At 41.2% G+C, this 22,862-nt stretch overlaps 1 protein-coding gene across 2 annotated transcripts in view; it reads left to right on the forward strand.

The window, feature by feature from the left end:
• RBL1 (RB transcriptional corepressor like 1) overlaps positions 1-22,862 on the forward strand; it is a 93,377-nt gene that overhangs the window by 60,349 nt on the left and 10,166 nt on the right. For both annotated transcript variants that reach the window (XM_030826408.1, XM_003253543.4), the window contains exons 16-19: positions 280-491; positions 10,300-10,476; positions 12,395-12,466; positions 14,761-14,851. In XM_030826408.1, the coding sequence (XP_030682268.1) occupies positions 280-491; positions 10,300-10,476; positions 12,395-12,466; positions 14,761-14,851 (552 nt within the window). The remainder of the gene's footprint in view (positions 1-279; positions 492-10,299; positions 10,477-12,394; positions 12,467-14,760; positions 14,852-22,862) is intronic.

A 22,862-nucleotide genomic window follows, 5' to 3' on the forward strand; every position in this document is an offset into this window, starting at 1 on the left:
TCTCAGCTATTTGCAGGGCTTGAGGTGGGAGGATCACTTGATCCCAGGAGGTCAAGGCCACAGTGAGCTGAGATGGTGCCACTACCCTCCAGCCTGAGTGACCAAGTGAGACCCTGTCTCAAAAAAAAAAAAAAAAAGAATTCAGTCATAACCTAGAATTACTATTTTGTAGCCTTCTTATACACACAGATATATGTATATATAATTGTCAAAATATATATAGTTGACAACTTTCCTAGAACGTATGCAGATTATTTCTAATAATGCTTATACATTCAGGTGTTGCAAATGATGCTGGAGAGATCACGCTGATACCTATTTCCATGAATACAAATCAAGAGTCCAAAGTCAAGAGTCCTGTATCACTTACTGCTCATTCATTAATTGGTGCTTCTCCAAAACAGACCAATCTGACTAAAGCACAAGAGGTACATTCAACTGGAATAAACAGGCCAAAGAGAACTGGGTCCTTAGCACTATTTTACAGAAAGGTATGTGTTTTTATAGCACTTAAAAAGAATTTATTTAATCAACGGAAGAAAGATTGAGTAACAGAGACAGACTTTGGTCTTTTTTTTTTCTAATATACATAACACAAAATTTACCATTTTAACCGTTTTTAAGTGTACAGTTCAATGGTATTAAATACATTCACATTGTTGTGCAGCTTTATTACTACCGTCTATCTCCAGAACTTTTTCGTCTTCCCATTCTGAAATTCTGTATCCATTTCTCCCTTTCCCCAGCTTCTGGCAACTACTATTCTACTTTCTGTTTCTGTGAATTTGACTACTCTAGGTTATTCATATGAGTGAAATCATACGATATTTGTTTGTTTTTGTGACTGGCTTAGCATAATGTCTTCTAGGTTCATTCATATTATAGCTTGTGCTAGAATTTCCTTCCTTTTCAAGGCTGAATAATATTCCATTGTATGAAGAAGAGAAAAAAAGAACAAAAGAAAAAATATTCCATCGTATTAATATACTTTTTTTTAATACCACATTTTGTTTATTCATTCATCTGTTGATGGGCATTTGCGTTGCTTCTACCTTTTGGCTATTGTGAGTTATACTGCTATGAACATTTGTGTACAGGTGTCTGTTCAAACCAGGTGTGGTTGCTCATGCCTGTAAACCCAGCGCTTTGTGAGGCCGAGGCAGGAGGATCACTTGAACCCAGGGGTTTGAGACCACCCTGGGCAACACAGTGAGACCCTATCTCTATTAAAAAAAAAAAAAAAAAAAAGCCAGGTGTGGTGGCAGATGCCTATAGTCCTGGCTATTTTGGAGGCTGAGGTGGGAGGATCACTTGAGCCCGGGAGGTTGAGGCTACAGTGAGTCGAGATCACACCACTACACTCCAGCCTGGGCAATAGAATGAGGCCCTGTCTTAAGAAGAAAAAAAAATAGCAACAAATATCTATTCAAGTCTCTGCTTTCAATTCCTTTGGGTATATTCCCACAAATGGGAGAGTAATTTAGTATTTCATTTTCTGAGGAACCACTGTACCATTTTCCACGGTGTCTGGACCATTTTACATTCCCACCAGCAAGGCACAAGTATTCCAAGTTCTTCACATCCTTGTCAACGTTTCATGTTTTCTGGTTTGTTTGTTTTTTTGATAATGGCCATCCAATGGGTGTAAAGAGACATTATGGTTTCGATTTTCATTTCCCTAATGATTAGTAATATTGAGTATCTTTTCATGTGCTTTTGCCCATCTATATATCTTCGTTGTAGAAATGTCTATTCGAGTCTTTTGCCCATTTTTTTAATTATGGGTTTTGGGTTTTGTTTTTGTTAAATTGTAAGAGTTCTTTATGTAGTCTAGATATTAATGCCCTATAAAATATACTATTTACAAATATTTTCTCCCATTCTGTGAGTTGCCTTTTCATTCCGTTGATAGTGTTCTTGACACATGAAAGTTTTTAATCTTAATAAAGTCAATTTATTCTTTTCATTTTTTGTCTGTGCTTTTGGTGTCATACACAAGAAATCATTGCTAAATCCAGTATTATAAAACTTTTCCCCTATGTTTTTGTCTAAGAGTTTTATAGTTTTTAGCTCTTATATTTATTATGTCTATTTTTTTTGAGACAGAGTCTCACTTTATCACCCAGGCTGGAGTGCAGTCACGCAGTCAGAGCTCACTGCAGCCTCCGCCTCCCGGGTTCAAATGATCCTCCCACCTCGACCCCCCGAGCAGCTAGGACTACCGGCATGTGCCACCATGCCCAGCTAATTTTCGTTTTTTGTGGGTTTTTTTGTTTGTTTGTTTGTTTTGAGACAGAGTCTTACTCTGTTGTCCAGGCTGGAGTGCAGTGGCGCAATCTCGGCTCACTGCAACCTCTGCCTCCCAGGTTCAAGCAATTCTCCTGTCTCAGCCTCCTGAGTAGCTGGGACTACAGGAATATGCCACCATGCCTGGCTAATTTTTGTATTTTTAGTAGAGACGGGGTTTCACCATACTGATTAGGCTGGTTTCAAACTACTGACCTCAGGTGATCCACCCGCCTTGGCCTCCCAAGGTGCTGGGATTATAGGCATGAGCCACCACGCCGGGCCTGTTTTTGAATTTTTTTGTAGAGACAGGGTGTCACCATGTTGCCCAGGCTGGTCTCGAACTTGTGAGCTTAAGTGATCTGCCCGCCTCAGCCTCCCAAAGTGCTGGGATTACAGCCGTGAGCCACCATGCCCAGCCCATTTTAATTTTTGTATATGGTGTTAGATAAGGGTCTAAAGTCATTCTTTTGCACATGGATATCCATTTTTCCCAGCACGATTTGTTGAAAGACTTTCCTTTTCCATTGAATGAGCTTAGAATCCTTGTTGAAAAGTCACTTGAGCATAGATATGGGGGTTTAATTCTGGGCGCTCTATTCTATTCATTGGACTATATGTCTATCTGTTTTCAGTACCACACTGTTTTGATAACCATAGCTTTGTGTCATAAGTTTTAAAATCAGGAGGTGTGAGACCTCCAACTTTGTCTTTCTTAAGATTGTTTTGGCTATTTAAGATTTCTTGAGAGTCTGTATAAGTTTTAGGATGGATTTTTCTCTTTCTGCAAAAACATTGTTGGAATTTTGACAGATTGCGTTGAACATGGAGATCGCATTGGCTAGTGTTGACATCTTAAGAATATCAAGTCTTCCAGTCCATGATCATAGGATGTCTTTTCATTTGCGTCTTCTTTAATTTATTTCAGCAACATTTTGTAGTTTTCTGTGTATGTCTTTTGCAAGACAAGTCCTTGCTTAAGATTATTCCTAAGTATTGTATTCTTTTTGATGCTATTGTAAGTAATAAGTAAGTGGAATTGTTGTCTTAATTTCATTGTTTAGATTGTTCATTAATGTAAAGGAGCACGAGAGATGTTGTATTGATTTTCTTGCAGCTTTGCTGATTTATTTATTAATTCTATCAGTTTTTATGGATTCTTTAGGTTTTTTGAGTTTTCCATACATAAGATTATGTCATCTGTAAACAAAGGTAATTTTACTTCTTTCTTTGCAATTTGGATTTCTTTTTCCTGCCTTATTGCTCTGGCTAGGAATTCCAGTTCTATGTTGAATAAAAGTGGTGAAAGCAAACATCCTTGTCTTACTCCTGATATTAGAGGAACACCTTTCAGGTTTTCAATTTGAGTATGTTAGCTGTGGGTTTTTTATATACAGTTGACCCTTGAACAACATGTTTTTGCACTGTACAAGTCCACTTATATACAGATTTTTCTCAGCCAACACAGAATGAAAATACAGTATTTGAGGGATGTGAAACCTGTGTATATAGAAGGCCATCTTTTTGTACATGGGGATTCTACAGGGCCAAATGCAGGACTTGAGTATGCATAGATTCAGGTATATGCAGGGGCTCCTGGAAGAAATCTCCTGTGTATACCAAGGGATTACTGTATGTCCTTTATAATGTTTAGGTAGTTTCCTTCTCTTCCTAGCTTTTGAGTATTTTTATCATGAAAGGGTGTTAAATTTTGTCAAATGCTTTCCTGTATCACTTGAAATGATTATGTGGCCATTTTCCCTTTGTCCTTTTAATACGGTGTGTTATACAGAATGATTTCCTTATTTTAAATTATCCTTACCTTCTAAGAATAAGTTCTACTTGGTCATGGTGTATAACCCTCTTCATATGCTGTTGAATTTGTTTTACTAGTATTTAGTTGAGGATTTTTGCGCCAATATTCATAAGAGATAGTGGTCTGTATTTTTTCTTATGCTTTCTTTGTCTGGCTTTGCTTTCAAGTAATGTACCTTTAGCCACTTAAAAAATACATTTGACCTTTCAAGAGAACATTATGATCCTGGTGAGCTATAAGTTTAGACTCAGGCTCACAGGGTTTGATTCTGTTTTCAGATCTAACTTACATTTTTTGCCAGCTTGTATTCTTTTGTAACTTTGAGTAAGTAGTTGGCCAGCCTCTGGAATTTACTGAAACTCCGTTGTGTTATGTTGCTGTGGAATGGAGTTCACTGTGGGACAAATACATGTTGGATCTCATGGGTGAATTTTAATTAGTGAAGAATCATTCTAAATATTGATGGGATACTGTGAGATGGATATATATATATATACATATATATATATGTATATATATTTATATTTTTTTTTTTTTAGAGACAAGGTCTTGCTCTGTTACCCAAGCTACAGTGCAGTGGCATGATCATGGCTCACTGTAGCCTTGAACTCCTGGGCTCAAGTGATCCTCCCTCTTTGACCTCCCAAAGCATTGGGATTACTGTGTGAGTTACCACCCAAGCCATTATTTATTTATTTTTGAGACAGAGTCTTACTCTGTCTCCCAAGCTGGAATGCAGTAGCGTGATCTCGGCTCACTATAGCTTCTGTCTCCCAGGTTCAAGCGATTCACCTGCCTCACCCTCCCAAGTAGCTGGGACTACAGGTGTCTACCACCACACCTGGCTGATTTTTGTATTTTTAGTAGAGACAGGGTTTCACCATATTGGCCAGCCTGGTCTCAAACTCCTGACCTCAGGTGATCTGCCCACCACAGCCTCCCAAAGTGCTGGGATTACAGGCATGTGCCACCATGCCCAGCTGTTACTCATAATTTTTATTATAAATCTAGGCCAGGCATGGTGGCTCATGCCTGTAATCTCAGTATTTTCAGAGGCCGAGGCAGGAGGGTTACTGGAGGCTTGCAGTTCAAGACCAGCCTGGGCAACATAGCGAGACCCAGTCTCTACCAAAAAATTAAAAAATTAGCCGGCATAGTGGCACATGCCTGTAGTCACAGCTACTCAGGAGGCTGAAGTGGGAGGATAACATGAGCCCATGATTTCGAGGCTGCAGTGAGCTAAGAAGGTGCTACTACACTCCAGCCCAAGCAACAGAGTAAGACCCCATCTCCAAAACTCAAAAATAAATAAATCTAGTGTGTTACCTTTTAAATCAGCATATAACCAGTTCTTATTATAATGCCTAAATTATTTTAATATTAATGGAAAAGCACTAAAAACAGTTGACCTTAGACATAACTTGAATTTGTCCTATCTCTTACAAGCACGTTTTGAATCATCAGCTTCTGATAAGATAGACATGTTAATCAGATATTTATAACCAAACATGACTGCAGTGCATCCCACAACTAGATGGTTGGCTAGCCCATTCTATTGCCCAGGTTGGAGTACAGTGACTATTCACAAGCACAGTGATAGCATGCTAGAGCCCAAACTCCTAGGCTTAAGTCATCCTCCTTCATTACCCTCCGAGTACCTGGGTCTACAGGCGAATTTAAGTGTATTTCTCTACTAATCGTTCTTTTTATTATTATTTTGAGACAGGGTCTTGCTCTGTCGCCCAGACTAGAGTGCAGAGGCACGATCATGTCTCACTGCAGTCTACCTCCCAGGCTCAAGAGATCCTCCTGCCTCCTGAATAGTAGGACCACAGGCATGCACCACCCCACCCAACTAAATTTTTTTTTTTTGTAGAAATGGAGTCTCGCTGTGTTTCCCAGGCTCGTCTCGAACTCCTGGGCTCAAGCGATCCTCCCACCTCAGCCTCCCAAAGTGCTGGGATTACAACAGGTGTGAGCCACCATGCCCAACCAACTGTTCTTGTAATAATTTTTTTTTTTTTTTTAAGATGGAGTCTCGCTCTGTTGCCAGGCTGGAGTGCAGTGGTGCGATCTCAGCTCACTGCAGCCTCCGACTCCCTAGTTCAAGCGATTCTCTGCCTCAGCCTCCCGAGTAGCTGGGATTACAAGGACGCACCACCATGCCCAGCTAATTTTTTTATTTTTAGTAGAGACAGGGTTTCACCACGTTGGCCAGGACGGTCTTGATCTCCTGACCTCGTGATCCACCGCCTCATCCTCCCAAAGTACTAGTATTACAGGTGTGAGCCACTGCGCCCGGCCTAATAATTTTTTTTTTTTTTTTTGAGACGGAGTCTTGCTCTATCAGCCAGGCTGGAGTGCAGTGGCACAATCTTGGCTTACTGCAACCTCTGCTGCCCGGGTTCAAGCGATTCTCCTGCCTCAGCCTCCTGAGTAGCTGGGATTACATGTGTGTGCCACCACACCTGGCTAATTTTTGTATCTTTAGTAGAGACAGGATTTCAGAATCTTGGCCAGGCTGATCTTGAACTTCTGACCTCGTGATCCACCCGTCTCGGCCTCTCAAAGTGCTGGGATTACAGGCGTGAGCCACTGCGCCCAGCAATAATTTTTTATATGTCCTTTTTTCTCTGTGTGAAATAAATCTTCCTTAATTTATACTCTTCCTCATCATGTTTTTCTCCATTCTTTTGTCACTTGCTGTCATGGAAGGTCTCAGCCCACACTCTGAATTAGATAGTTTTATATTAAGATAAAACATGAGGATTATTTTTTACGTTTTTATATCAAATCCTGTTTCTTTTCAGTACTTCCAATGTGTTTTCTGACCTCGGGCATAGTGATTATCTATTTATTTCTTAGATTTTGGTTTAGCTGTTTGAAAATAATAGTAGCTTAAACAAGAGAATTTATCTTTCACGTAAAGTCTGTGTAAGTAGTATGGGACTGCTGTGGTTACCACGACCATTAAGAACCCAGGTCCTGGCCAGGTCGGTGGCTCACGCCTGTAATCCTAGCACTTTGGGAGGCCGAGACAGGCGGATCATGAGGTCAGGAGTTCGAGACCATCCTGGCTAACATGGTGAAACCGCATCTCTACTAAAAATACAAAAAAATTATCCGGGCATGGTAGCAGGCACCTGTAGTCCCAGCTACTCGGGAGGCTGAAGCAGGAGAATGGCGTGAACCTGGGAGGCGGAGGTTGCAGTGAGCCAAGATCACGCCACTGCACTCCAGCCTGGGTGACAGGGCGAGACTCCATCTCAAAAAAAAAAAAAAAAAACAAAAACCCAGGTCCCTTCAAGGTTTTTTTGGCCATTCTCAACACAAGGTTTCTAACTCAGTCCATGATGACTGCTTCCCTTCCAGATATCATATCTGCATTCTAGCCAGCAGGAAGAAAAAGAGCATGCCTCCTCACCTTCAGAACCTGTCCTAGAAGTTACAAACACCAGTGCTGTTTATTTCCCACTTAGTCATGTAGCCACTTGTAGAATTTTTTTTTTCTTTTTGGAGACAAGGTCTTGCTCAGTCACCCGTGCTGGGGTGCAGTGGCAAGATCATGGCCCACTGCAGCCTCAACCTCCCAGGCTCAAGCGATCCTCTCACCTTAGCCTCCTGAGTACCTGGGACTCTAGGCACAGGCTACCACACCCAGCTTATTTTTTAATTTTTTGTAGAGAAGAGGTTTCGCTGTGTTGCTTAGGATGGTTTCAAACTCCTGGACTCAACCAGTCCGTCCACCTCACCCTCCCAATGTTCTGGGAATACAGATGTGAGCCACCGTGCCCAGGCAGAATTTTCAAAGGGGCAAATATAGTCTTTATTACAGGAAGGTGGGTGTAAATGTTAAGGGTTCTGTTATTGCAGAAGAGGAGACAGACACTGGAAAACAACTCATTTATAGCTTCTACAACCATTCTTTGTCTTCTGTTCCTTTCAATTATAGCTCATTTATTTTCATTACATTGTGGGTTTTGGAGCAACTGATTCTCCAAGGAATTTCATCTTTTAGGGAAACCCCTTCTTTGAATGAAATAGTCTCCAGAAGTATAAACAAAATATATGAAAGCAGGGCTGCTTTGGTTGTCAGTTAGGATGGTTGAGGGAGAGTGTTGCTCTTTTCACCACCTTTACTGGCTTGTCTCCTCTGTCCCTTCACCCCCTCCTATGCCTAAGGACTGTTTTAACAACAGAGCTTGAAAATATAGCAGTTTCCCCATTTACTTACCATTTTTAATTTTCAAAATGGCAAATTATTGCCTCTGATAATTAACCTAAGTTTGACAGAAATAAGACTTTTTTTGGTGAATTCTTTATTTTGAATGTTGTTTTAGAATCTAACATCCTTTTCCTTTCATTTAATTATAACCTACTCAATATAGATTAGAAGCTAGAAAATGTAAAAGGAACTGAAATGTCTGAATCTATAATAAATTCAAAATAACCATTCGTTGAGTAAATTATAACGATTATCTATGCTGAACTCAGTGTGATCCTGGTGTTCTATGCCTAAATAGAATTTACTGTGAATGTTAGAATTAAAAGCCTTCCAGCATATGTGTATCCTGTAAGCATTGGATCAGCTCTGTAAAACATACTTTACCAAGTATTACTTAATTACATACTATTTTTAATTATTCTAGCTAGGACTATATCTCTTATCTTCTCCTTTCATGAATATAAAGTTCTAGCATCTTTCTCTCTGCTCTGACCCTACTGTTTCCTCAGCATGGCTGGACCAGAAACAAGGGGAGAGGATGCAGAAAATTTGTTTGCTGTAAAATAAATCACTGGTGGCTTTGGAGTCAACTGTTTGTCTCTCTTTATATTAGATTACTGAGTAGCTTAAATTAGTTTTTAAGCTCAGTTTGTAGGTATTTTTCTGCCAAAGATAATTTTCTATAAGGGGTAACTTACTTTTTTTTTCCATCTGGAAATTTAAAGACATAGTTTGGGCCGGGCGCGGTGACTGACACCTGTAATCCCAGCACTTTGGGAGGCCGAGGCCAGCAGATCACCTGAGCTCAGGAGGTCGATAACACCCTGGGCAACATGGTGAAACCGCATCTCTACTCAAATACAAAAAAAAAAAATTAGCCAGGCGTGGTGGCGCTTGCCTGTAGTCCCAGCTATTTGGAAGGCTGAGACATGAGAATCACTTGAGCCCAGAGGTGGAGGTTGCAGTGAGCCAAGATCGTGCCACTGCACTCCAACTTAGGCTACAGAGTGAGACTCTGTCTCAAAAAAAAAAAAAATAGTTTGAATAGAATAGTCTGGTTTAGGAATACCACATCAGGGTTATCAAGTCTTAAAATAAAAAAAAACAGTCTTGCAGGATCTAGGGCCAGGGAATTGAACTGAATTTATTTTCACATGCTTTAAAAAAAAAAAAAAACAACTTTGTATCTTATTTATTTTAACATTCCTGCTTTGTTCCCATTGTGCTCATAAAAAGTGTAGAATATAGGAGCAATTTTTTAAATGGTTTTGCTTTCTGACTCATTTTTGGAGTCAAACATTTATTATTTGGCATGTTAGGCCCCCTAGCAATTTTACCTGAACCCAAAGAGAATAGACAGAGACTTCTGAGCTTTGAAAAATTATGCATTCGGGCCGGGCACAGTGGCTCACACCTGTAATCCCAGTACTTTGGGAGGCTGCAGTGCATGGATTACTTGAGGTCAAGAATTAAAGACCAGCCTGGCCAACATGATGAAACCCCGTCTCTACTAAAAATACAAAAATTAGCTAGGCGTGGTGGTGTGCACCTGTAAGCCCAGTTACTCGGGAGGCTGAGGCAGGAGAATTGCTTGAATGCAGAAGGCAGAGGTTGCAGTGAGCCAAGATTGTGCCACTGCACACCAGCATGGGTGACAGAGTGAGAATCCACCTAAGGAAAAAAAAAAAAGGAAAAATTATGTGTTCATAATTGTCATGATGCAGGTAAATCCTATATTTCAGTTTTTCTTACTTTACATAGTTGGCAGCATAGAGTAATAGATGACATCTTTAAAAAAATTTTCAAGTAGTTTTGCTTTAATCTATATCCTCCTGCCATAGATAGAACAGAAATTTTATTTAATTTTGCATATCAACAGCTTATGTTTTTTAATCTTGGTCTTGGTAAGACATAAAAATTTGAGAAATGATTTACTTGGTGTTTTGCATCAATGTGTTACCTTCTATTTTAGGTCTATCATTTGGCAAGTGTACGCTTACGTGATCTATGTCTAAAACTGGATGTTTCAAATGAGTTACGAAGGAAGATATGGACGTGTTTTGAATTCACTTTAGTTCACTGCCCTGATCTAATGAAAGACAGGCATTTGGATCAGCTTCTCCTTTGTGCCTTTTATATCATGGCAAAGGTAATGTATAAATTGGGAGAAGAGGCTGGGCATGGTGGCCCACACGTATAATCCTAGCACTTTGGGAGGTCAAGGTGAGCAGATCGCTTGAGCCCAGGATTTCGAGACCAGCTTGGGCAACATGGTGAAACCTCATCTCTATAAAACATAAGGAAATTAGCTGGGCATTGTGGCTTGCACCTATAGGCCCAGCTACTTGGGAGACTGAGGTGGGAGGATCTCTTGAGCCCAGGAGGCCAAGGCTGCAGTGAGCCGAGATCATGACACTGCACCTCAGCCTGAGCAATAGAGCAAGACCCTGTCTCAAGAAAAATAAAAGTTTCTGTACCATATTGCGTATTGCTTTCTCATGATTTATTGTGCTGCCTCAGAAGAGCATTTTACTTTCTAGTTGCTACAACGTGTTTTAAGTCACAGAATAACATATCTTGCTTGTTTTTTAAAATTCTCATATATCTGATACAACTCATTTGTCTTGACCGAACTGGCCACACTGGCAGTCCTAGAAGATGTGTACAGTTAAGACTTGATTTTTCAGCGTTTTGAGACAGAGCATGTTTTTAAACTCCTTTGTGACCCCTCCTCCCACAATGCCTCTTTGAAATCTCTGTAAAAAATAAGTCTTAATAATTGTTACTGTAGCACTATGGCGGTTGACGAGAACATGCACCATACAAAAGGCAACAAAAAGGGAGCCAAGAAGAAAATGGTTGATTCATTTTTTAAGAAAGATTGGTTTGATGTAAAAAAGCACCGACTATGTTCAATACAAGAAATACTGGAAAGACACTAGTTACCAGGACTCAAGGAACCAAATTGCATCTGATAGCCTCAAGTGTCATGTGTTTGAAGTGAATCTTGCTGATTTGCAGAATGATGAAGTTGCAGTTAGAAAACTCAACCTGAAGGGCCGGGCGCGGGCTCACACCTGTAATCCCAGCACTTTGGGAGGCCAAGGCAGGCAGATCACGAGGTCAGGAGCTCGAGACCATCCTGGCTAACACAGTGAAACCCTGTCTCTACTAAAAATACAAAAATTAGCTGGGCATGGTGGCACGCGCCTGTAGTCCTAGCTACTCGGGCGGCTGAGGCAGGAGAATCACTTGAACCTGGGAGGCAGAGGTTGCAGTGAGCCAAGATCATGCCACTGCACTCCAGCCTGGATGACAGAGCGAGACTCCATCTCAAAAAAAAAAAAAAAAAAGAATTAAAAAATTAAAAGATAAATGTTACTAACTAATCGTGTGTTTTCCAGAAGACTGTTAGAGTTTAGGCTTTGCCATTTCTAGCTCATTATAGAGAACAGGTTTAGCACTAATGGACAGTGAAGCAGGGGAAAAGAGTGACTTAAGTGAAGTTTATGATCACAGAGATCTCAGAAGGAATTCCTTTTTGGATCACTAATCCATTTTCTTCTTTTGGCCACCACTGTGACTTCCATCTAAGCATTAGAAACCCTACAGTCTGTCCTGAAATGTTAAAACCTAATCTTGTAATAGCCACTCAGTTTGATAGAGAATCATCACTGTAAGATACCTTTAATCCTTCATATGTGGTTAATTTACTTTTAAGTAAGTACTTAAAAATTAATAAAACTGGAGACTGCAGGGAATTAAACAGATCTGAGTTTTCTTATATCTTTTTTTATATAAAGAAATGGATTTTCAGTAGAGTCACACCATAGCAGTTTCACTGCTTTTTGATTAATGAAACTATTAAGTGAGTCCCCACAGGCCACAATGCCTGAACTTTAAAGGTAGAAAAAATCATAAATGTTAGTGGTTTTTAGTCATGGACTGGCCTGGGGTTAATGGTTTTCTGCAAGGTTGCTCTCAGTGCCAACTTATAATTGAAGTTTTCTTCAGAGCCATTTTTCTTTCAAAAAGCAGTTGATAAATGCAGTTTTTATTTTCCTTAGGTAACAAAAGAAGAAAGAACTTTTCAAGAAATTATGAAAAGTTATAGGAATCAGCCCCAAGCTAATAGTCACGTGAGTTACATTATTTTTCCTACTGTCCAAAAAGATTTACTCTTTTCCACTGACAAATTATATAAAAGGTAAACTTATTTTATAGTTTTAATATACTTCAGATTTTCTGTTTTAATGGATAACATTAAACTCAAGAGAAAATTTCATTGAAGGACAGTTTCAGTAGAAGCTAGGAAGTCTGACTGTTTCTGACTCATCCATATACTTTCATATACTTCTCAAAAGTTCTGCCATTCCATTTATTCATTTAATGAAAGATACGTATAATGGCTGGGTGCGATGTCTCACGCCTGTAATCCCAGCACTTTGGGAGGTGGAGGCAGGTGGATTATCTGAGGTCAGGAGTTCGAGACCAGCCTGGCCAACATGGTAAAACCCTGTCTCTACTAAAAATACAAAAATTAGCCAGGTGTGGTGTCACACGCCTGTAATCCCTGCTACTCGGGAGGCTGAGGCAGGAGAATTGCTTGAGCCCAGGAGGGAGAGGTTGCGGTGAGCCAAGATCATTCCACTGCACTCCAGCCTGGCCGACAGAGTGAGACTCTGTCTCAAAAAAAAAAAAAAAAAAAAAAAAAAAGATATGTATAATAATAATATTCTTTAATTATATGAGACTTTATTTTTTTAATGATATTTAAACCCAGTGAAATTTGAGGATTCATTAACCTAACTACAGCTTCTTTTGCCATCTGCTGAGCATCCTAATGTTTGCATCTTTGAATAGATGTTAAACATTTTTGATTATATTGTTCTGGCTGTGGTGAAAATTCCATGAAACCTTTCAGTCATGGTAGCAGAGTGGACTGGCACACAATAAGCATTTAATGAATGTTAATGTCATATTTTTGTTATTATTGTACTGAAGAACACAAGTAAATTACCTTAAGGGTTTGATCATTCAAGAACCTAGTTGCTCTGCTCTTAGGAAGCATAGTGGCCTCTTCTCTGGCCCTGGAAACTGTAGACAAAAAGAGAGACGTAGTGGCCTAGACTGCAGACCAAAATAGAGATGTGGCCTTAGTATTAGTAGTTATATCCCCTTCTAAGAGAGCTTCGTTTAAGCCCTAAAAGACATTATAGCAAGCAATATAGAGACATTTGAAGAACCAAGTACAGGTATTTGTTATATCCTGTGATAAGCTAAGAGTTTCTGGGCTTCTTCAGGAAAATCCCTCAGGAACAGAGCCTAGAAAGCTCTAGATTGTCCTTGAAGATCATTAAGGTGAGATTAGTGTGAGTCAAGAATGGGCCAAGCCATGGCTCCCTGAATATCCTCTTAATACCAGTAACCTATAATACAGTACAAGGGGGAATGGATCATGCCTTTCCAGCTATCTCAGAGGTGAGAAATAGTTTAGGGGCAGGGAAGGGAAAAGATTTTCATGTGGCCATCTGAAAGGAGATGGGAATGGGCTGGGGGCAGAAAAACAAGCTGCATTAAGAACAAACGACTCTTGTCCAGGCGCAGTGGCTCACACCTGTAATCCCACCAGTTAAGGAGGCCAAGGCAGGCAGATCGCCTGAGCCCAGGAGGTCAAGGCTACAGTGAGCCATGATTGTGCCACTGCACTCCAGTCTGAGCCATGGAGTGAGACCCTGTCTCTAAAAAGAAAAAAAAAGACCAATTGATTGTTGTGTAAGGAATTAAAAAGAAGGAGGAATTAATTCAGGTCTTTTGTTTTTTGTTTGTTTGTTTTATTTTGTTTTGTATTGGAGACAGAGTCTTGCTCTGTTGTCCAGGCTGGAGTGCAGTGGTGCGATCTCAGCTCAATGCAACCTCCACCCACTGAGTTCAAGCAGTTCTCCTGCCTCAGCCTCCCTAGTAGCTGGAATTACAAGTGTGCGCTACCACACCCAGATAATTTTTGTATTTTTAGTAGAGACAGGCTTTCACCATGTTAGCCAGGCTGGTCTTGAACGCCTGGCCTCAAGAGATCCGCCCGCCTCAGCCTCCCAAAGTGCTGGGATTACAGGTGTGAGCTACCGCACCTGACCAAATTCAGGTCTTTAAAGTTGCTTTTATTTAGTAAAACCTGATCATCAGTCTTTAGTTGCTATTTCTTATATTTTATAAACTAAGCCCATCTTAGATGGTAGGCTCTTCTCCAGTATCCCCTCTTTTATGGTATGTGTTATAATCTATACTTACTAGAGCTAATAACATTTTACCCTTGAGTATCACTTATACAGACAAATAGTTTTTTATTGGTTTGATATTTTGCTCTTCTCACTTTGATTTTGTTTAACCTGTACCTCTGTGACTGAGCAGTCCTTTTTTTCCCTCTGGCGTGTAGGTATATAGAAGTGTTCTGCTGAAAAGTATTCCAAGAGAAGTTGTGGCATATAATAAAAATATAAATGATGACTTTGAAATGATAGATTGTGGTAAGTTATCCAATTTAACATACTATGTGTAAAACACATTGGATCACACTGTACATAATACGGTGGGTGTCAGAAAACATGGAAATGTGAATCATAAGGAGGTGAGGTGGACAATGCACACATTTTGAAAACAAATAAGTTTGAGATTAGAATGTGCTGGTATAGTTTATTGAAACCATTAATTTGTCCCCTGTTAATTGTGTTTTGGAAGAAGTTTTCTAGTCTACTTATACATGTTAATGAAACATGTAAAAGAGACTTAATAAAATTCTAAAATCTGAATGACAGGGAAAACAAGGTAGCTGACAGTATTCTTCCTGAGGAGTCTGTTAAGAAAATGTCCTGGCTGGGCACGGTGGCTCACGCCTGTAATTCCAGCACTTTGGGAGGCCAAGGCGGGTGGATCACGAGGTCAAGAGATCGAGGCCATCCTGGCCAACATGGTGAAACCCCATCTCTACTTAAAAAAAATACAAAAATTAGCTAGGCGTGGTGGTATGCGCCTGTAGTCCCAGCTACTCAGGAGCCTGAGGCAGGAGAATCGCTTGAACCCAGGAGGCGGAGGTTGCAGTGAGCTGAGATCACGCCACTGCACTCCAGCCTGGCAGCAAAGTGAGACTCTGTCACACACACACACACACAAAAGAAAATGTCCTGTTCATATAAGTATTATTTATAGGTAATTCTGCTACCATAGGCAAGACTGCACCCTATTGCCACCATCATGCTAAGACTTCAGGCACTAGTAATCTTTTTTTTCAAAGAAAGGAAAATCAAATGGTTAGTATTCATACACCTCTTCTGCCTACCTCCTTTCCCTTGTCTCATCTTTCCATGTATTTAAGGTGTATGTAATATATACATGTGTATATACTATGATTTTTTTTTTTTTTTTGAGATAGGGTTTTGTTCTGTCACCTACACTGAAGTGCGGTGGTATGATCATGACTCACTGCAACATGGACTTCCCAGGCTCAAGCAATCCTTCCACCTCAGCCTCCCGAGTAGCTGGAACTGCAGGCATGCACCATCACTCTGGCTAATTTTTATATTTTTTGTAGAGACGGGATTTTGCCATGTTTGCTCAGGCTGGTCTCAAAATCGTGAGCTCAAGTGATCCGCCCACCTTGGCCTCCCAAAGTACTAGGATTACAGGCATGAGCCCCTGTGCTAAGCCTAGGTACTGTGATTTCTTTAATGCCACAGTGTGAGACATTTAGGTCATTTCTCCTTTTCCTGTCTCGTCTCTCCCCTCCCCTCCCCTCCCCTCCCAGCCCCTCCCCTCCCCTCTCCTCTCCCCTCCCCTCCCCTCCCCTCTCCTCTCCTCTCCTTTCCTCTCTTCTTCCCATCCCCATCCCCCTTCTTCCCCCTCCCCTGCCCTCCTTTCTCTTTTATTTTTTCTTTTCTTGATCTTACTCTGTTACCCAGGCAGGAATGCAGTGGCACAATCATGGCTCACTGCAGCCCTGACCTCCGGTGCTCCTTCCATCTCAGTCTTACTGCCACACCCAACTAATTTTTTGTAGAGCTGGGATTTTGCCATGTTGCCCAGGCTGGTCTCCAACTCCTGGGCTCAAGCAGTCTCCCTACCATGACCTCCCAAAGTGCTGGGATGACAGGTGTAAGCCACCATGCCTGGCCAGGTTGCTTCTAATTATGCACAGCTCTGTAATGAGCATCATTTGTAGCTTAATCTTTAGGCCACATCCTTAGGATAAATTCTTAAGAGAAAATCTTATGAACTAAAACAAATTTTTAAATTATAAAAATATCCATAATCATTATGGTGTCCACTGGGATATAAACTTTTAAGATTTCATTCACCAAAAAGATATTTTAATAATATCCTAGAATCTGACTCCATTTGAGAATAATAGGCCACTCAGTTCTTTTTACATAAGTGTATTATTCTGGAGCCTTTTCAAGGCAATGAGGAGTATGTAAGACAGTAACCCTGGCCGGGTGCGGTGGCTCACACCTGTAATCCCAGCACTTTGGGAGGCCAAGGTGGGTGGATCATCTGAGGTCAGGAGTTCGAGACCAGCCTGGCCAACATGGCGAAACCTTGTCTCTACTAAAAATACAAAAATTAGCCGGGCATGGTGGCGAGCACCTGTAATCCCAGCTACTTAGGAGGCTAAGGCACAAGAATTGCTTGAACCCAGGAGGCAGAGGTTGCAGTGAGCCAAGATCACACCACTGCACTCCAGCCTGGGTGACAGGGTGAGACTCCATCTCAAGAAAAAAAAAAAAAATGCTGGGCACAGTGGCTCACGCCTGTAATCCCAGTACTTTGGGAGGCCGAGGTGGGTGGATCACAAGGTCAGGAGTTCAAGACCAGCCTGGCCAAGATGGTGAAACCCATCTCTACTAAAACTACAAAAATCAGCCAGGTGCAGTGGCAGACACCTGTAATCCCAGCTACTCAGGAGGCTGAGGCAGGAGAATCGCTTGAACTCGGGCGGCAGAGGTTGCAGTGAGCCAAGATCCCGCCACTGCACTCCAGTCTGGGCGACAGAGCAAGACTCTATCTCAAAAAAACAAACAAGGCTGGGCGCGGTGGCTCACGCCTGTAATCCCAGAACTTTGGGAGGCCAAGGCGGGTGCATCATGAGGTCAGGAGATCGAGACCATCCTGGCTAACACGGTGAAACCCCGTTTCCGCTAAAAATACAAAAAATTCTCCAGGCGTGGTGGCAGGCGCCTGTAGTCCCAGCTACTCCTGAGGCTGAGGCAGGAGAATGGCGTGAGCCCGGGAGGTGGAGCTTTCAGTGAGCGGAGATTGTGCCACTGCACTCCAGCCTGGGCGACAGAGCTAGACTCCGTCTCAAAAAAAAAACAACAAAAAGCCATTTTCTATATTTGTTATACATGTTGCTTACCTATCCGCGGTGGTTTTCCTGTTCCTACAAAACCAGACATCAGAGGTTAGCTAGAAAGCTGTGGATCCCTTGCCTGTTTTGTGTTTTTTCTATGAGAAACTAACTGCTAGCAAGTATCTGAGCTACAAGAGCAGTGAAGTTCTAGAGAGTAGAAGTAAGCAAAAGATAATAGATGATGTCCTTTTCTGTCTTGTTTTCTTTTTGATAAGTATCTGCCAAAGAAACTTGAGGTGACTGAGAGTTTGCCACTTCCTGTATATCTAGGTTTCAGATCAAATTCTGCTACCCAATTTTTTTCTTTTTTTTTCTTTTTTTTGAGATAGTCTCACTCTTGTCGCCCAGGCTGGAGTGCAATGGTGCGATCTCGGCTCACTGCAACCTCCGCCTCCCAGGTTCAAGTGATTCTCCTGCCTCAGCCTCCCGAGTAGCTGGGATTACAGGCACCTGCCACCACGTCCAGCTAATTTTTGTATTTTTAGTAGAGACGGGGTTTTGCCATGTTGGCCAGGCTGGTCTTGAACTCCTGATCTCAGGTGTTCTGCCTGCCTTGGCCTCCCAAAGTGGTGGGATTACAGGCATCAGCCACTGCACCTGACCTTTTGTTTGTTTTGAGACCATGTCTTGCTCTGTCACCCAGGCTGGAGTACAGTGTGGCACAGTCACAGCTCACTGCAGCCTTGACCTCCCAGGCCCAAGTGATTCTCGGCTCAGCCACGGCCTGGCTAATTTTTACATTTTTTGTAGAGATGGGGTTTCACCATGTTGCCAAGGCCAGTCTTGAACTCCTGGGTTCAAGTGATCCATCTGCCTTGGCCTCCCAAAGTGCTGGGATTACAGGCGTGAGCCACTGCACTCTGCCTTACATACGGTTATTAACTAGATATATTTATTAGCAAGTAAGCAAACAACGATTGTTACAGATCCTGTACAGTGGTGGTGGCACAGGGCAGGGAGAATATCCAGTGATAATGAACTCAGGAATTCTGGCACCCAAAAAGCGAGAGCACAGTGGCTTACGTCTATAATCCCAGCACTTTGGGAGGCCAAGCCAGGAGAGTGGTTTGAACCCAGGAGTTCAAGACCATTGTGGATAACATAGTGAGAGCCTATTGCTACAAAAAATTTTTAAAAATAGCCACACATGGTGGTGGGCTTCTGTAGTCCAAGCTACTCAGAAGGCTGAATTGGGAGGTTGGCTTGAGCCCAGGATGTCAAGGCTGCAGTGAGCCATGATCTTGCCACTGTACTCCAGACAGAGCAAGAACCTGTCTCAAAAAAAAAAAAAAAAAAAAAGAGAGAGAGAGAAAGTTATGTAGGAGGGTATACAATCAGACAAGTCTATATTCAGATAAGTCACCTTCCAGTTTTTAGAGCTATGGCTAGATGCTATGACCCAGATTTGGACACACCAAAGAACACCGACTTGGGAAGAACAGTTCTGGTTCTATAAACAAATTCATTATGGGTTGTAAAATAATTACTGTTTAAAAAGCACACACACAATTTATATATCCTATGCAGTAAGTTCATATATCCCAGTTCTATGTCTGACCACCACCCATAGAAAAGATTTGCTCAAGAACAGGTGTCAAGATTTCAGATGCAGGATTCAGTCAGTCTTAAAGCTAGCATCAAGCAAATACCATGGATCAGAATTCAGGGCTGAACACAGGACTTCTCAGAGCTTTTAGCCTTGATGTTATTATCCCTAAGAGTAAAGCCGAGAGACTTCTCTGGATCTTTCATCCCTTTCATGGCTATTGAGGGTAGTGTCTCAAATATTTTAACCAATCTGCTTATCTTAAATACTTTTTGTTTCCTGAACATGAGCTCATTTTTAGCGTTAGTCACACTTAATAAACATTCACTATTTTCATCAGTAAAAACCCATTTCCGGCTGTACATGGTGGCTCACACCTGTAATCCCAGCACTTTGGGAGACCGAGGCAGGCGGATCACTTGAGGTCAGGAGTTTGAGACCAGTCTTGCCGACATGGTGAAACCCCATCTTTACTAAAAATACAAAAATTAGCCAGGCATGGTGGTGAGCACTTGTAATCCCTGCCACTTCGGAGACTGAGGCAGGAGAATTGCTTGAACCCTGGGGGCTGAGGTTGCAGTGAGCTGAGATTGTGCCACTGCACTCCAGCCTAGGCAACAGAGCAAGACTCTTTCTTAAAAAAAAAAAAAAAAAAAAAAAATTCTGACCTTGAGTATGTTAATGAGCAAAGCGTTGGTCATTGATTGAGATATGCCTAACAGAAACTGTTGGAGTGGAGAATGAATTTCCTGATTAAAACACCAGCTCACTCCTCATGGGCTATGAATTCTTCAATGTCATGTTAGCAGACCACTCCAGAGTGTCAGTCTTGATTAGAATACTTGTGAGACCCAGGTTATAGCTTAACCTAAGTAACACAAACATAACAGTGTACTCAAGTGTATTGTAGTTAATTGAAAACTTTACATTACTTCCTTAGAAAGTTGTTTTAAGGATTAAAAAGAATTATATTTAGGCTGAGTGTTGTGGCTCATGCTTGTAATCCCAGCACTTTGGAAGGCTGAGGCAGGAGGATCCCTTGAGCCCAGGAATTAAAGACCAGCATGAGCAACACAGCAAGGCCCCCGTCTGCAAAAAATGAAAATAAAAAATTAGCTAGGCATGGTGGCTCACACCTGTAGTCCCAACTACTTGGGAGGCTGAGGCAGGAAGATCGCTTGAATCCAGGAATTTGAGATTGTAGTGCACTGTGATTGCACCACTGCACTTCAGCCTGGGTGATAGAGCAAGATCTTGTCTCTAAAAATAAAGATAATTATATGTATATGTATGTATGTGTGGGCATATACACACACACAGTCATGTGCCATATAATGATATTTGAGTCAGTGATGGCCCATGCATACAACATATACAACTATAAGATTATAGTGCTGTATTTTTACTATACCTTCTCTATGTTTAGATATATTTAGATGCACAAATACTTGCCATTGTGATACAATTGCCTGTGGTATTCAGTACAGTAACATGCTGTACAGGTTTGTAACTTAGGAGCAATATACTATACCATCCAGCCTAGGTGTGTAGTTGGCCATACAATCTAGGTTTGTGTAAGTATATTCTGTAGTATTCTCATGACAAAATCATTTCAACAATGCATTTCTGAGAAGATAACCCATCATTATGCAATACACAACTATGTATACATATACGCATATATATAATATTTAATACAAGGCTTGTTTACAGTAAGGCCTTAGTAATAGCTATTATTTATAAGCAATATCAAATTTATTATATTAATGAGTATGGCTTTTTTAGCATTAGTCACACTTAATAAACATTCACTGTTTTCATCAATAAAAACCCATTTCTGGCTGGACATGGTGGCTCACACCTATAATCCCAGCACTTTGGGAGACCGAGATAGGGTCTCACTGTGTTGCCCAGACTGGTCTGGAACTCTTGGGCTCAAGTGATCCTCCCACCTCAGCCTCCCAAAGTGCTGGAATTACAGGCGTGAGCCACCACACCCAGCCAAGTATGTTTTTTTAAATGTCTTTTTTTCTTTAGTTTTTTTTTTTAATTTTAGAGATGAGATCTTGCTCTGTTGCCCAGGCTGGAATGTAATGGGGCAATCATAGCTCACTGCAACCTTGATTTCCTGGGTTCAAGCTATCCTCTCATCTCAGCCTCCCAAGTAGCTAGGGCTAAAGGTGCATGCCACCACACCTAGTTTTTAAATTTCTTTAATTTTTAAAAAAATTTTTTATAGAGACAGGGTTTCACCACACCCAGCCTCCCACAATTTTAAATGTTTGGTTCATTCAAGTAAAGTATAGCTCCTTACCTTATGTAAGTATTAACAGCTGGAATTGGAATGACACAGAAATATGGAGACACTATAGTCTCTGTCTCAAGAAATTTCTAATTCAAGGAGGACATTAAATAATTTTAGGCCAGGCGTGGTCACTCATGTCTGTAATCCCAGCACTTTGGGAGGCCAAGGTGGGAGGATCACTTGAGCCCAGGAGTTACAGACCAGCCTAGAAAACATAAGGAGACCCTGTCTCTACAAAAAGTAAAAAAAAAAAATTAGCTGGGTGTGGCAGCATGCGCCTGTAGTCCCAGCTACTCAGGAGGCTGAGGCAAGAGGATCAAGAACCTTTCATAAAAACAAAACAAAAAGAAATAATTTTAATTGATCCATATAATGAGAATAACCTAGAAGAGCTGTTAACAAGCCAGTATCCTTTGAAACAGTGTTTCCCAGAATGGTAGTATAAGTGTTTTGGGGGGTCCAGGCACAGTGGCTCACGCCTGTAATCCCAGCACTTTGGGAGGCCAAGGCGGGCGGATCACCTGAGGTCAGGAGTTCAAGACCAGCCTGTCCAGCATGGCGAAACCCCTTCTCTACTGAAAATACAAAAATTAGCCAGACATGGTGGTATGCTCCTGTAATCCCAGCTACCCAGGAGGCTAAGGCAGGAGAATCGCTGGATCCCAGCAGGCAGAGACTGCAGTGAGCCGAGATTGCGCCACTGCACTCCAGGCTGGGTGACAGAGCAAGACTCCATCTCAAAAAAACAAAAAGAAAAAAAAAAAGTGTTTTGGGAGAAGAGAGACTATACATAAAAAATTGGGGAAGTATGGAATTAAAGTGAATATGCGAGTTATTTTTTTCCCCACTACAGTACTTCTCAGAGCCTTATACTAACATGGATTTCTGAATTTCCAATATAATTTACAGCATTTCCTCAACTTTATTTAACCACATAGCTCCCCTCCCCTCCCACCCTAGTCAAGATCCTTTAGAAATAGCAGAAGTGAAAAAGACATCCAAATTAAGACTGAGATCCCCTGGGGCTCTTTGGTCTTTGAACCATGTTTGTGTTTTCTGGTTTTCCTAAGGTGAAGGCATTGCTTCTACCCATGTTCTCAATGTTTGTAGGCCAGTGTATTGAGAATGAGAGCTTTTTACATATATATGCTAAATTCTTTTTAATTGGTAGTGGTTTTCTTAGCTCTTCTAAACACATGGTTCTTGTGTATACAAGTAAATGATAGTTTGTAATACTCTGTAATACTCTTCCCTTCCTTCCCCAAAAAATAGCAGGACAAAGTT

The sequence above is a fragment of the Nomascus leucogenys genome, chromosome 13 (genome assembly GCF_006542625.1).
Source record: "Nomascus leucogenys isolate Asia chromosome 13, Asia_NLE_v1, whole genome shotgun sequence".
In the NCBI taxonomy this organism is placed as follows: domain Eukaryota; kingdom Metazoa; phylum Chordata; class Mammalia; order Primates; family Hylobatidae; genus Nomascus; species Nomascus leucogenys.